Source organism: Sciurus carolinensis, chromosome 1, assembly GCF_902686445.1.
Source record: "Sciurus carolinensis chromosome 1, mSciCar1.2, whole genome shotgun sequence".
In the NCBI taxonomy this organism is placed as follows: Eukaryota; Metazoa; Chordata; class Mammalia; order Rodentia; family Sciuridae; genus Sciurus; species Sciurus carolinensis.
In genome coordinates this window covers 98,292,008-98,308,044 of record NC_062213.1, presented here as the reverse complement: position 1 = coordinate 98,308,044, position 16,037 = coordinate 98,292,008, and the positions used below count along the sequence as shown (strand labels likewise).

General features: G+C 37.1%; 1 protein-coding gene across 1 annotated transcript; it reads left to right on the top strand.

Annotated features, from left to right (window-relative positions):
• Positions 1 to 5,525: 5,525 nt before the first annotated feature.
• LOC124964960 (28S ribosomal protein S21, mitochondrial-like) lies at positions 5,526 to 5,901 on the top strand. The gene has a single exon (XM_047525757.1). The coding sequence runs from the start codon at positions 5,569 to 5,571 to the stop codon at positions 5,830 to 5,832; it is 264 nt and encodes an 87-aa protein (XP_047381713.1). The 5' UTR covers positions 5,526 to 5,568; the 3' UTR covers positions 5,833 to 5,901.
• The last annotated feature ends 10,136 nt before the right edge of the window (positions 5,902 to 16,037 follow it).

Below are 16,037 nucleotides of genomic sequence, written 5' to 3'. Positions count from 1 at the left end.
CCCAAGTGCCCAACCAATCCCTTTAGATCCATAATTGTTATTTTAGACCACTCAATTTTGGAAGGATGTGTTACATAGCATTATCAGAACAACATGTATTCAAATCTGGGGCCTGAGGCAAGGATGATCTGCACAGACAGAGGAGCAAGTTACTTGGTCAGTCTACCTGGCTTCCCTGGTTCTGCATCCTCAAAAATATCTCCACTGGGCTGGGGAGATAGCTCAGTTGGTAGTGTGCTTGCCTTGTAAGCACAAGGCCCTGGGTTTGATCCCCAGCACCGCAAAAAAAAAAAAAAAAAAAAAAAAAAATATCTCCACTATTATACATCCAGTTCCCCTGACTCTGCTTCTTCCCTGGTGCTCAATCTGAGGAAGCTTCTACAGATAACACTTCCTTTTAAGGGTTACAAAATTTTGGTAACCCCTTTTAGAGGGACAAGTTTGGAATTCAAGATGTTTTAACCTATAGTCATAGGCTGTTGCAGGCTGCTGTGGACCAAATGTGGACTTTCTGTTAGTTTGTTTTGATAAAATTGTTTCCTGAAATAATTATAAGACTTTCAGTAAATCCTTCAGCATGTGTTACTGTATCCCAAGATATTACCTTATCATACAAAGCCTAGAAACTCTCATGTTTTGTGTATTGACCTCTGTTTTCTGACCATTCTCCCTAAGTCTCCCATGGGGGCTTGAAGGAGAAGACTACACTGTTAATTTTATTTATTCATTGCAGTAATGGGGGTGCTCTGCCACCAACCTACACCCCAAGTCCTTTTTATTTTATGTTGAAACAGGGTCTTGCTAAATTTTCCAAGTTGAACTTGAACCTGGTTGTGATCTTTCTCAACCTCCCCAATTGCTAGGATGACAGGCATGAATTACCATACCCAGCAGCAGCTATGTCCTTAGCCATTTTAGTTTAGATTAGTGAGATTAACTTGGGCTGGGGATATGTCTCAGTGGTAGAGGGCTTGCCTAGCAGATACAAGACCCTGAGTTCAATTACCAGCACCACCAAGAACAAAACAAAAACCAAGAAGAAATGATCTGGGAGTATAGTTCAGTGGTAAAGTGCTTGCCTGGTATGTGTGAGGCTCTGGGTTTGATTCCCAGGATGGCATAACAAATAATGAAACTCACAGTCACTTTTTTGTTTTTGTACCTGAGATTGAACCCAGGGGTGCTTAGACACTGAGCCCCATCCTCTGCCCTTTTGATTTTTTTATTTTGAGACAGGGTCTCGCTAAGTTACTTAGGGCCTCACGGTCACCTTTTCTATTCCTGGTTTGTGTGTGTGTCCTAAGCAAACAGTGCTTTCTTTAATGCAGTGTTATTTCCATTTTTTATGCTTACCAGCTCAAGCTTGATTTCAAGTGTCTAATGTAGGGTTTTGCTAAACACACAGCACAAAGGAGTTAGCTCACAATAACTTGTCTCAATCTCAATTGCGTTTTTTTTTTTTTTTTTTGCATGGAGGATTGAACCTAGGGGCATTTAACCACTGAGCAACATCCATAGCCCTTTTTATTTTTTATTTTGAGACAAAGTCTTGCTAAATTGCTGGGGCTGGTTTTGAACTTGAGATCTCCTGCCTCAGTCTCCCAAGCTGCTGGAATTTTATTATGCCACTAGGCCCAGATTTTCAATTGTTTTTTTCCTTTTAAACAAACAAAAGATTGCCTGGTGCAGTGGTGCCTGCCTGTAATCACAGCAGCTCAAGAGGCTGAGGCAGGAGAATTGCAAGTTCAAAGCTAGCCTTGACAATTTAACTAGGCCCTAAGCAACTTAAACAAAAACCAAAAACCCCCAGAAGTTTATTAATACATATATATTACATATACATGGAAGACATCCAGAGAAATAAGTGACTTTCTAAAGGGTGGTGACTTTGAATTCAGGGTTAAATACCATCTTTAATTGAGACTAAGAAAGAAAAGTATGCAGAAGACCAGTTTTCTCAATTGCTTTTTAAGGTAGCATGGGCAATTATTTGCAGATCCTAAGGGCTACCAACTTTCCAGATTGCCATAGCAGAATCCTCCCTAACAACTGCCCAATATATTTCTAAGACAATGGCACATTTTGTTATTATTACTATTATTATTATTATTATTATTATTATTATTATATTATTTTGGTACCAGGGATTGATCCCAGGGGTGCTTAACCACCGAGCCACATTCCCAGTCCTTTTTTATATTTTATTTGAGACAGGGTCTCCCTGAGTTGCTTAGTGACTCGCTAAGTTGCTGAAACTGAGTTTGAACTCACAATTCTCCTTTCTCAGCCTCCTGAGCTGCTGGGATTACAGGTGTGCATGGCATATTTTAGATACTATAGCTTGCACTACCACTTCCAGTACTAATTATGTATCAACTTGAAATTGTATTTATATTTGTAACAGACAATGGAAATAATAGAGAGTTAAATAAGATAAAAGTTTATTTTTCTCTCAAGGTAATGAAGTCTGGCTGTAGGAAGCACAGGGCTGATATATAGTATCCTCAAGAATTCAGAGACAGATTTCCAAGTTGCTTCTGTTTTCCTGCTCTATTATCCTTACTCTGAGGCTTCCATCCTTACTTTGCCTTAAAATGACAAGATCTTGCCAAACACAGTGGCACATGTCTGTAACTCCATTGACTAGGGAGGCTGAGGTAGGAGCATCCACAAGTTCAAAGCAAGCCCCAACAATTTAGCAAGGCCCTAAATAACTCACCAAGACCCTGTCTCAAAATAAAAAAATCATAAAAAAGACTGGGTATGTGGCTCAGTGGTTGAGTGGCCCTGGGATCAATCCACAGTGCCAAAAAAAAAAAAAAAAAAAAAAATCCCAAGATTCTTCAAATAAAATGTCTGTTTTAAAGAGGAAACAGGAAGAAGAGAGATGGAAACAATAATTGAAAGAATTAAAGAGGTGGAGAAGATGATTGAAAGAATTAAAGAGGACAGGGCTGGGGTAGAGCTCAGTGGTAGAGCACATGGCCTTGGCCTTGAGTTCAATCCCCAGCATCACCTCCTCACCCCACCCAAAAAGTAAAATAAAATAAAGCCAGCATATGACAGCTGATACTTTTTGTTTCTCCCCAAGTAGTGGGGATTGAAACTAGGGGAAATCTACCACTGAGCTACATCCATGGCCCTTTTTATTTTGAGACAAGTTCTCACCAAATTGCTGAGGCTGGCCTCAAATTTGCAATCCTCCTGCCTCAGCCTCCCAAGTTGCTGGGATTACAGGTGTGCACCAACCTGCCCAGCTTGTCTGACCCTTCTTTAAGGAGATTTTCTGGAAGAGTCATCCAGCACAAACCATTCAGATCTTCTTTGTTTACATACATAATTAGAATGCAGTCACATGGTCACAACTAACTGCCAGAAATGGAAAATGTGCTCTCTATTTAGGTTATCCTGCCACCCAAGACAAAAGGAGAATGAGTAAACTTTCCACATTGATGAATATGTTCATTTTCTTGATCCTTAGTGATGGTTTTATAGATGAATACTAAGTCAAACTAACAAAATTGTATGCTTTAAACATGTACAGTTTAGCCCAGTGCAGTGATGGACACTTGTAATTCCCGCAACTTGGGAGACTAAGGCAGGAAGACCAAAAATTCAAGGACAAGTGGGCAATTTAGTCAGATCCTGTCACAAAAACAACAAACAAACAAAAAACTTCTGGGGAGGTAGCTCAGTGGTAAAACACTCCAGTTTATTTATTTATTTATTTATTTTAGTTGTACATGGACACAATATCTTTATTTTATTTATTTTTATGTGGTGCTGAGGATGGAATCCAGTGTTTCACATGTGCTAGGCAAGAGCTTTTCCACCGAGCTACAACCCCAGCCCAAGCACTCCAGTTTAATCCCCAGGATTGCAAAGGAAAAGATGTACCACTTATTGCATATCAGTTATATCTCAATAAGCTTGCTTACAATGTTGCATATATAGGAGAAAGAATACCTTTTCTCCAGTTATCTACTACAGGGTTTTATAAAGCTCATTAAATTAAGCTATTTTGGGGGGGCATGTACTTGGGGTTTGAACTCACAAGTGCTCTACCACAGAACTAGATCCCTGTCTCTTTTCATTTTTTATTTGAGACCAGGTCTCACCATCCATTAATAGGAAAATATGGTCAACTTTCTCACAATTGTAGGAGATTTATCAATTTTTTCCTGGAAGTTCTGTCAATTTTTTTCATTGTAAATATGAAGCTGTATTAAGAGCATGTGGAATTATTGTATCTTCCTGGTGAATTAAAACATATCAATGTAGAAACTCTGCATTGCAAATACTTTCAGTCTTAAATTTTATTTTATGTGGGGCTGGAGCTGTGGCTCAGTGGTAGCACACTTGCCTAGCATGCGTGAGGCCCCGGGTTTGATCCTCAGCACCACATAAAAATAAAAGAAAGGTATTGTGTCCACCTACAACTAAAAAATACATATATTAAAAAAGTTTGAATTTTTTTATTTTATGTGATATTAATGTAGCTACAGTAGCTTTCTTTTTGTTAATGTTTGCCTGGCATATACATGATTTGTGTGTGTGTGTGTGTGTGTTGTACTGAGGACTAAACCCAAGGCTACTCTACCACTGAGTTACCTCCCCAGCCCTTTTTATTTTATTATGAGACAGGGTCTTGCTAATTTGGTCTCAAATTTGTAATCCTCCTACCTTAGAGTTACAGGTGTTCATTCGCCTCTGTGCCTGGCTTCTGTTCTTAACTTCTCTATTTATTATGTTTTAAGTGCTTCTTGTAATCAATGTATATCTGTATCTTAATTTTTATTTACTCTTAAAAACTGCACATTAACTGAAGAAATCACTCTATTTAAATTGATTATGATTAATAATACCATTGGGTTTATATCTATAATTTTTTTGTGTGTTTTTAATCTATCCAGATTTTTTCTAAATCTTACTTATTTTTCTCCTTTCTTGTTTTCTGGACTTTGAGGATTTTCCCTCCCCATCTCATTCCTATTTTCTCTCAGTTTGTTTAGAAACTGTACATTCTACTTCTATTAGTATATAAACGAAAACTTTGAGCATGAACATTGAATTTAGCAATCAACATTAATCAATACCAAACATTAGAACAACTTTAATCAACCCCTCTCCCAACCAACGAATGTGCACTTATGTTCAGAATTTTAGTTCTATCTTTTCTTGTTTGGGAGTTTTTCTTTCCTTCCTTCCTTCCTTCCTTCCTTCCTTCCTTCCTCCCTCCCTCCCTCCCTCTCTCCCTCCCTCCTTTCTTTCTTTCTTTCTTTCTTCCAGGGATTGAACCCAGGCATGCTTAACCACTGAGTCACATCCTGAGCTCTTTTTTTATATCTTATTTAGAGACAGGGTCTTGCTAAATTACCTAGGGCCTTCCTAAATTGCTGAGCTGGCTTTGAACTTGTGATCCTCCTGCCTCAGCCTCCTGACCTACTGGGATTACAGGCATGCTTGACCATGCCCAGCTGGGAGTTTTTTTGTTTTTTTTGTTTTTTTAAATATATGCGAGTGCTGAGTGCCACCGGATCTGCAAAGTGAAGACTTAAATCCAAGGCCATGGCAAAACACCTGAAGTTCATTGCCAGGACTGTGATGGTACAGGAAGGGAACGTGGAAGGTGCATACAGGACCCTGAACAGAATCCTCAGCATGGATGGGCTCATTGAGGACCTTAAACGACGAAGATACTATGAGAAACCTTGCCGCAGACGACAGCGGGAAAGCTATGAAAACTGCCGGCGGATCTACAACATGGAAATGGCTCGAAAGATCAACTTTTTGATGCGAAAGAATCGGGCAGATCCATGGCAGGGCTGCTGAGATGTGGATTGATGGCCCACATCATTTGTCTCCACCTCTTTCTCTACAATAAACTCAAATCACATATAAAAAAAAATAATAAATAAATAAATATATGCATATAATTTTGAGTTAAACAGTTACAGACTTAATACTTATTTAAATCAGTACATTCCAGCTCATTCTCCCTCTTTCCCCTTACCTAGGAGCAACCACTTTCAAATCTTGTACCTGATATGTTTATCAATGATTTCTTTCCTTATTTCCAACTAAAGTGCTTGCATTATGGCTCCTTGATTTTTTCCCTTTATGATATTGTGCATTAATTTCCAATAATGAAAGATGAGGGCTTAAGTTCTCTGCACAAAACTTCCTCCCTTTTTACCCTCATAAAACTACATTACAATTTTGGCTAAAAAGATTTTTAAAAGATTACATTATTTTGACTACATAAATGCTACTTGCAGATGAGTCACTATACATACTTTTCCTTCCTTGAAATTCTTTTTGTCTTCTATTACTGACTGGCTCAAAACTCTTCTACAACTTCCTGGATCTACTCTGAAAACATTTAGTCAACCTCCACCTTTCCTGGAGTCCCTGGCCTGATCGTCTTTGCCATTTTCCCTGTGAATTTTCTTCGCTCTCATCCTGTAGATTCTCCCTGTTTCTTGCCTGTGTTGGATCCTATTTCCTGTATTCCACTGAATTTCATTATGGATTTACTCTTCTGCTTTGCTGAACCAAAGCCTTCAGTTTTCTTTGAAAGGCTTATCTTAGCCCAACCAGGCAACCACTGTCATGGGCTTATTGGCTAGTTGAAGCGAAGGATATCTTGTACCAAAAGAACCTCAGGGGCTGGGGTTGTAGCTCAGTGGTCAGTGGTAGAACACTTGCCTAGCACGCAAGACACACTAGGTATAAGAAAAGAAAAAAAAAAAAAAAAAAAAAAAAAAGAACTTTAGGGCATCTCTCCAAATGAAGGATGAGAGAAAGTTTTCAAGCTTAGGTAAAATTTAAATGAAATAGTGTTCTAATAGACTCATCGGAAATAAGGGAAAAAGAAAGACTCAACACTATGCTGCCTTCAAGAGATTCATCTCACAGAAAATGACATCCACAGACTAAAAGTGAAAGGATGGGAAAAAACCTACCACCCACATGGACTCAGTAAAAAAACTGGGGTTTTTGTCCTTATGTCAGATAAAGTGGACTTCAAGCCAAAGTTAGAAGAGATAAAGAAGGACATTTCATACTGCTTAAGGGAACCATAAATCAGGAAGACATAATGATCGTAAATATTTATGCCCCAAACAATGGTGCATCCATGTACATCAAACAAATCCTTCTCAATTCCAGAAAATAAGGGTGCGTGTAAAAAGGTTGATAGCTGCCTGCACAATGGTGCACAATTTAATCCTAGGAACTCAGAAGACTAAGGCAGGAGGATGGCAAATTTGAGGCCAGTCTCAGCAAGTTCAAGGCCAGCTTCGGCAACTTACGAAAACCCTGTCTCAAAATAAAAGAAAAAGGGTGGGGCGTGCTGGGGATGTAACTCAGTAGTAAAGGGCCCCTTGATTTAATTTAATCCCCAATATAAAAAAAAAGAGGATAATGGCACATTTGCATGGTGAAGTTAACAATGGTGTGTTCTGCATCCAGAAATCCCTTATTGTAAGCTCTGCTAGGTTGTAATTCAAGGCTGTTTCTTTGTCTCAACCTGACTTGGGTCCTTTAAGCAAGAGTAGAATGATTCAACAAGCAACAATAATTCTTGGTGAGGATGTGGTGAAAAAGATACACTATTGAGGATCCAAGATGGCGTACTAGAGGGAGACTGCATTCCTTGTCACTCTGTAACTCGGGTTTCAAGCAGAGGATATCTGTTTCTTGGTGAGGCAGTCTTTGCTGCTTATGCTCCCCCACTTTTTACCCCATTTGTCCACTGCAATCACCTGCAGTCTGCCAGCATATTGACTACTTTTTGAGTGCAGATCGCTCACTGACTGGTGCCTATCATTTGCCATTTGCCTGCCTCTTGCCTGCCCATCACCTGCCTTTCACCTACCCAACACCCACTGCCCAAGGTCCACCTGCTGATCGTCCTCCACTAGCCAGAGACTGACCACAGACCACCAGTGGATCATTAGCTGCCTGCTGTTGCCTGGAAATCCACTGTCACAGTACCTACAGGTTGGGTTACACAAGGTTGCTGCCATTTTGAGACAAGAGACAGGACCTGTAGGACCTCCAGCCAGACTGACCAAACCCTGTATCCAGGACCCATCAGCCCAACCGACCACACCCTGCCTCCAGGACTCCTGTCCAACCAACCACACCCCACCTTCAGGACCCCTGGCCACCCACGCCCACACCCTGAGCTGCAGTTCCCCACTTGGCAACACATTTGGAAGCCAGAGCAGCCATTTTGAATTATCCTGGAAACTCCCATCTTTAGGTGGAGCAAATTCCATCCTGAGACACCTGCTGGAGACTGGAAGCTCATTGTCAGGCACCTCTCATGCATCAGGCTACTGAAGACTGGGAAGTTTGAATACTATCTGACTGTTATAGTGTAGATTTATTTTCTTTTTTTTTTTTTTCTCCTTTTTGAAAAAAAAAATTTTATTTCTTTGCTTTTCTTGCTCTATTCACCTTTTGTGTCTCTTTCTCCCTTTTCTCATGCTAACAACCAACTTCTTTTGATTACACTTTCACACTTTCTATGATCTAGAATTTCTATATATTCTTTTCTTATCCCATTAACAGTTACATCCTACACCCCTTCACATCCTCTTTGTCCTCCATTAGAAACTGCAGACCTTATTGCAAATCTATTTGTTATACTGTAGATAATAATTGAACTCATTCTGTTTATTATGATAATATTGTTAATGTCTTCATAGGGGCTATTTGGTTTAGGTCTGCTATGTCCGTACTGGATGCTGCTAATATTGATCTCCCCCTTAAAGAAGAGGTTTTGGAAACTTATAAGGTCACTGTAAGCCTATAGGGGGGAAATTGCAATATTCCAGATCTGCACTACTAGAAGGGAAGATATGTGAACAACATGAAAAAACAAGGGAGGAAAATGATCCAAACAAACCTAGATTCTGAATCAATAGAATCCAGTGACAGTATGGTAGAAGAAATGTCAGAAAAGGAGTTCAGAATATACATAATTAAAATGATTTGTGGATCAAAGGATGAGATAAGAGCAAACATAGGCGATGAATGATCACTCCACTAATCAGTTGAAAGAGCAACTGCAGGAAGCAAAAGATCATTTCAACAGAGACATATTCTCAAAAGGACCCAAACAGAAATCCTCGAAATGAAGGAAACAATAAACCAAATAAAGAGCTCAATGGAAAGAATCACCAACAGACAGAACCTCAGACAATGAAGACAAAATATTTAATCTTGAAGATAAAGTTGACCAAACAGAGAAGATGGTAAGAAATCATGAATGAAACCTCCAAGAACTATGGGACATCATGAAAAGACCAAATTTAAGAATTATCAGGACTGAGGAAGGCACAGAGATACAAATGAAAGGAATGAACAACCTAGTCAATGAAATAATATCAGAAAATTTCCCAAACCTGAAGAATAAAATGGAAAATCAAATACAAGAGGCTTATAGAACACCAAATGCACAAAATCACAACAGATCCACACCAAGGCACATTATAATGACATAATATTATAATATTATATGATAATATTTTGTATGCCTAACATACAAAATAAAGATAGGATTTTGAAGGCTGTAAGAGAAAAGCATCAGATTACATATAGGGGGAAACCAATATGGATATCAGAGATTTCTCAGCCCAGACCCTAAAAGCTGGAACAGCATATTTCAAGCTCTGAAAGAACATGGTTGCCAACCAAGAATCCTATACCCAGCAACATTAACCTTCAGATTTGAAGATGAAATAAAATCCTTCCATGATAAACAAAATTTAAGAGAATTTACAAATAGAAAGCCTGCACTACAGAGAATTCTCAGCAAAGTATTTCATGAGGAGGAAATGAAAAACAACAATGTAGGTCAGTAAAGGGAGGAACTACCTTAAAGGAAAAACCAATCAAAGAAGAAACCAAGTCAAGTTAAAAACCAAAAATAAGCCAAAGTGACTTATTATCTCAATAATAACCCTGAACATTAATGGCCTAAACTCATCAATCAAAAGACATACACTGGCAGATTAAGAAGAAAGACACAACAATATGCTGCCTGCAAAAGACTCATCTCATAGAAAAAGATATCCACAGACTAAAGGTGAAAGGATGGGAAAAAACCTACCATGCACATGGACTCAGCAAAAAAGTGGGTTTTCCATCCTTATATCAGACAAAGTGGACTAAAAGCCAAAGTTAGTCAGAAGAGATAAAGAAGGACATTTCATACTGCTTAAGGGAACCATAAATCAGGAAGACATAACAACAGTAAATATTTATGCCCCAAATAACGGTGCATCCATGTACATCAAACAAATCCTTCTCAATTTCAGGAATCAAATAGACTACAACACAATAATTCTGGGTGAATTTAACATACCGCTGTCAACATTGAATAGATCTACCAAACAAAAACTAAACAAAGAAACCATAGAACTCAATAACACAATCAATAACCTAGACTTAATAGAATAACCTAGACATATATAGAATATTCCATCCATCAATGAGCAAATTCACTTTCTTCTCAGCAGCACATGGAACCTTCTCGAAAATAGACCATATGTTATGTCACAAAGCAGCCCTTAGGAAATGCAAAAAAATAGAGATACTGCCTTGAGTTCTATCAGATCATAATGGAATGAGAGTAGAAATCAATGACAAAATAAAACACAGAAATTACTCCAACACCTGGAGACTAAATAATATGCTATTGAATGAAGCATGGATAACAGAAAACATCAGGGAGGAGATAAAAAAATTCTTAGAGGTCAATGAGAACGACGAAACAACATATCAAAATCTCTGGGACACTATGAAAGTAGTACTAAGAGGAAAATTCATTACATGGAGTGCATTCAAGAAAAGAATACAAAGTCAACAACTAAATGACCTAACATTACAGCTCAAAGCCCTAGAAAAAGAACAGAACAACAGCAAAAATAGTAGAACCCAGGAAATAATTAAAATGAGAGCTGAAATCAATGAAATTGAAACAAAAGAAACAAATTCAAAAAATTGACAAAACAAAAAGTTGGTTCTTTGAAAAAGTAAACAAAATAGATAAACCCTTAGCCACACTAACAAAGAGAAGAGAGAAAACTCAAATTACTAAAATTCATGATGAAAACGGAAATATCATGACAGACACCACTGAGATATGTAACATAATTAGAAGCTACTTTGAAAATCTGTATTCCAACAAAATAGAAACTACTGAAGACATTGACAAATTTCTAGAGACATGTGCTCCTCCCACACTGAACCAGGAGGACATACACAATTTAAACAGATCCATATCAAGCAATGAAGTAGAAGAAGCCATTCAAAATCTACCATCCAAGAAAAGCCCAGGACCAGACGGATTCTCTGCCGAGTTCTAGAAGACCTTCAAAGAAGAACTCATTCCAATACTTCTCAAAGTATTCCAGGAAATAGAAAAGGAGGGTACCCTACCAAACTCATTCTATGAAGCTAATATCACCCTCATACCCAAACCAGGCAAAGACACATCAAGGAAAGAAAATTTTAGACCAATATCCTTGATGACAATAGATGCAAAGATCCTTAACAAAATACTGGCAAACCGTATCTAAAAACATATTAAGAAAATTGTGCGCCACAATCAAGTGGGGTTCATCCCTGGAATGCAAGGATGGTTTAACATCCGTAAATCAATAAACATAATTCATCATGTCAATAGACTTAAGGATAAGAATCATTCAGTTATTTCAATTGATGCAGAAAAAGTGTTCTACAAAATACAACACCTTTTGTCCTCAAAACACTAGAAAAAATAGGGATAGTAGGAACATACCTGAACTTTGTAAAGGCTATTTATGCTAAGCCCATGGCCAATATCATTTTTTTTTAAATTTCAATTCTGTTCCATTGATATATATACCTCTTCTTGTCCACTGTCTTTATTACTTTCTTTATGGTAAATTTTGAAATCAGGTGGTATAATTTCTTCAAATTTGTTTGTTTTAAATGCTGTGTCTATTTCATTTGTGCTTTGTATTTCTATACATAGTTTAAACTATAAAAAAGACTGCTGAATTTTGATAGGGATTATACTGAATTTATATATCAACTTGGGAAGAAATGCCATCTTGAAACTACTGATTTTTCTTATTCATAAGAATGTAATGTTTCTCTTTTTTATTCCAATTATCTTTACTTTTATTCAGCAATGATCTATAATTTTCAATGATCAGGACTTGAATCTCTTTTGTTAAATTTTATCCTAAGTATTTTCTTCTTTTTTGATTTTCTTATCAATGAGCAAGGTAATAAAAACATTCTTAATTCACTTTTGGGAATTTTTGTTAGAATGTAGAAATACAATTTATTTTTGTATATTGATTTTGTATCTGTGCCTTGATAAATTCATTTATTTGTTCTACTAGTTTTATTATTTGTTAATTCTTTTGGGATTTACTACATAAAGAATAAGGGTACTTACTAACAGAAGTGACTTTATTTTATCTTTTCCAATCTGCATATCTTTAATTTCTCCACCCCTACCTTCCTTCCTTTTTCTTATTCTACTGGATGGGTTCAATGTTGAAGTGACAAAGCAGACATCTTTGCTTTATTTCTGATACTGGGAGAAAAAATAATTTAGTCTTTCATCATTAATTATGCTGTTGGATGTGAGCATCTCATAGATGCACTTTGTCAGGTTGAGGAATATCCTCTCCATTCCTAGCAGGTAAAGAGATTTTACTGTACATCGGTGTTGGATATTATCAAATGCCTTTTCTGTGTCTCTTGAGATAATCATATGGTTTGTATCTTTTACCCTGTTAATATAGTATAGTGATTGACTTTAATGTTAAACCAACCCTGCATTCTGAAAGTCAACTTGGTCATGGTGTATTGTTTATTTTTTTAAATGTTGCTAGTGTTGGTTTGCTAATATTTTCTTAAGGATTTTGCTTCTGTCAATGAGAAATACTGGTTGGTGGCTTTCTTTCCTTATGTTGTCTTTTTTCCAGTTTTAGTATCAGAGGAAAAGAACTAGTTGGGAAGTGTTCATTCCTCTATTTCTGAAAGAGTAGGTCAAGAACTGTTATTATTTATTCTTTAATATTTGATAAAATTCAACAGTAAAAACATATACATTTGGAATTTTTTCTGGAAAGATTTTTAATTAGTAGTTCAAATTTCTTATTATATTATTACAGGTCTCTTCATATTTTTCTGTTTGTTCTTGAATTGGTCATGATAATTTTTGTCTCTCTAGTAATTTGCCCATTTCATCTAAGTTATTAATTTCTTGGCATCCGGACCAGGAGGTCAATACAATTTATTTTGATTCTTTAATTTTTCTATGTAGTAACTATATCATTCCTGTATTAGTCAGCATTTTGCTGCTTATGTTGTCAAATTCCAGCATCATTCTTAATGGAGAAAAACTGAAACCATTCCCTTTAAAAACGGGAACAAGACAGGGATGTCCTCTTTCACCACTTCTATTCAACATTGTTCTTGAAATACTAGCCAGAGCAATTAGACAGACTAAAGAAATTAAAGGGATATGAATAGGAAAAGTGGAACTTAAGCTGTCACTAAAAAAACTCCAAAAAACTCCTCCAGAAAACTTCTAGACCTCGTCAATGAATTCAGCAAAATAGCAGGCTATAAAATCAACACACATAAATCTAAAGCATTTTTATACACAAGCAATGAAACATCTGAAAGGGAAATGAGGAAAACAACTCCATTTGCAATAGCCTCAAAAAAAATAAAATACTTGGGAATCAATCTAACCAAAGAGGTGAAAGATCTCTACAGTGAAAACTACAAAACATTGAAGAAAGAATTGAGGAAGACCTTAGAAGATGGAAAGATCTCCCATGTACTTGGATAGACAGAATTAATATTGTCAAAATGGCCATACTACCAAAAGTGCTATACAGATTCAATGCAATTCTAATTAAAATCCCAATGACGTACCTTACAGAAATAGAACAAGCAATCATGAAATTCATCTGGAAGAATAAGAAAGCCAGAATAGCTAAAGCAATTCTTATCAGGAAGAGTGAAGCAGGGGGTATCACAATACCAGAACTTCAACTATACTACAAAGCAATAGTAACAAAAATGGCATGGTGTTGGTACCAAAATAGACAGGTGGATCAATGGTACAGAATAGAGGACATGGACACAAACCCAAATAAATACAATTTTCTCCTACTAGACAAAGGGGCCAAAAATATGCAATGGAGAAAATATAGCCTCTTCAACAAATGGTGCTGGGAAAACTGGAAATCCATGAGCAGCAGAATGAAACTAAGCCCCTATCTCTCACCCTGCACAAAACTCAACTTGAAATGGATCAAGGACCTCGGAATCAGACCAGAGACCCTGCATCTTATAGAAGAAAAAGTAGGTCTAAATATTCAACATGTTGGCTTAGGATCAGACTTCCTTAACAGGACTCCCATAGCACAAGAAATAAAAGCAAGAATCAATAACTGGGATAGATTCAAACTAAAAAGCTTTCTCTCAGCAAAGGAAACTATCAGCAATGTGAAGAGAGAACCTACAGAGTGGGAGAAAATCTTTGCCATTCATACTTCAGATAGAGCACTAATTTCCAGAATATATAAAGAACTCAAAAAACTCTACACCAAGAATACAAATAACTCAATCAACAAATGGGCTAAGGATATGAACAGACACTTCACAGAAGAAGATGTACACGCAATCAACAGATATATGAAAAAATGTTCAACATCTTTGGTAATAAGATAAATGCAAATCAAAACTACCCTAAGATTCCATCTCACCCCAATTAGAATGGTGATTATCAAGAATACAAGCAACAATAGGTGTTGGAGAGGATGTGGGGAAAAAGGTACACTCATTGCTGGTGGGGTTGCAAATTAGTGCAGCCACTCTGGAAAGCAGTGTGAAGATTCCTCAGAAAGCTTGGAATGGAACCACCATTTGACCCAGCTATCCCACTCCTTGGCCTATACCCAAAGGTCTTAAAATCAGTATACTACAGAGATGTAGCCACACCAATGTTCATAGCTGCTCAATTCACAATGGCCAAATTGTGGAACCAACCTAGATGTTCTTCAATTGATGAATGGATAAAGAAACTGTGGTGTATATATATACAAAGGAATACTACTCAGCCCTAAAGAATAATAAAATTATGGCATTTGCGGGCAAATGGATGAAATTGGAGAATATCATACTAAGTGAGATAAGCCAAACTCAAAAAAAACAAAGGACAAATTCTCACTGATAAGTGGATGATGACACATAATGGGGGGTGGGAGGGGGGCAAGAATGGAGGAAGGAGGGACTGTAAAGAGGGAAAAGAGGGGTGGGAGGGGTGGGGGGAAGGAAAAAATAACAGAATGAATCAAACACCATTACCCTATGTAAATGTATGATTACACAAATGGTATGCCTTTATTTCATGTACAAACAGAAAAAACATGTATCCCATTTGTTTACAATAAAAATAAATTTAAGGGGGCTGGGGAGATAGATCAGTTGGTAGAGTGCTTGCCTTACAAGCACAAGGCCCTGGGTTCAATCCCCAGCAACCAAAAAAAAAAAAAAAAATTAAAAATAAATTAATTAAAAAGAAAAAAAAAGAATTTTTTTTTTTTACGATTGGGGATTAAACCCAAGGCCTTGCACATGCTAGGCAAGTGCTCTACAACTAAGTTCCATCCCTTTTCTAAATTTTTATTTTTAGATAGGGTCTTGCTGAGCTGTCCAGACTGACCTCAAATATGTGATCCTCCTGCCTCAGCCTCCTGAGTAGCTGGGATTATAGGTGTGTGCTACCATGTCTGGTTAGAATTTGATAAATGGCATTAAAATCTTATTTTTTAACTTTATTGCTGTTATACAGAAATACTACTGATGTTGTAATATTTTATATCCCTCAGCTTTGATAAATGCATTTTTCTACTATTATAAGTTGTTTTGAATTTTCTGTGTACAATCTGTGAATAATGAGAACCTTTCTCTTCATGCCCAGAAAAAAATAAATAAATAAATAAATA

What these genes read in the sequence shown, in the direction of transcription:
- LOC124964960 (XM_047525757.1), top strand. Translation starts at nt 5,569, where the DNA reads ATGGCAAAACACCTGAAGTTCATTGCCAGGACTGTGATGGTACAGGAA.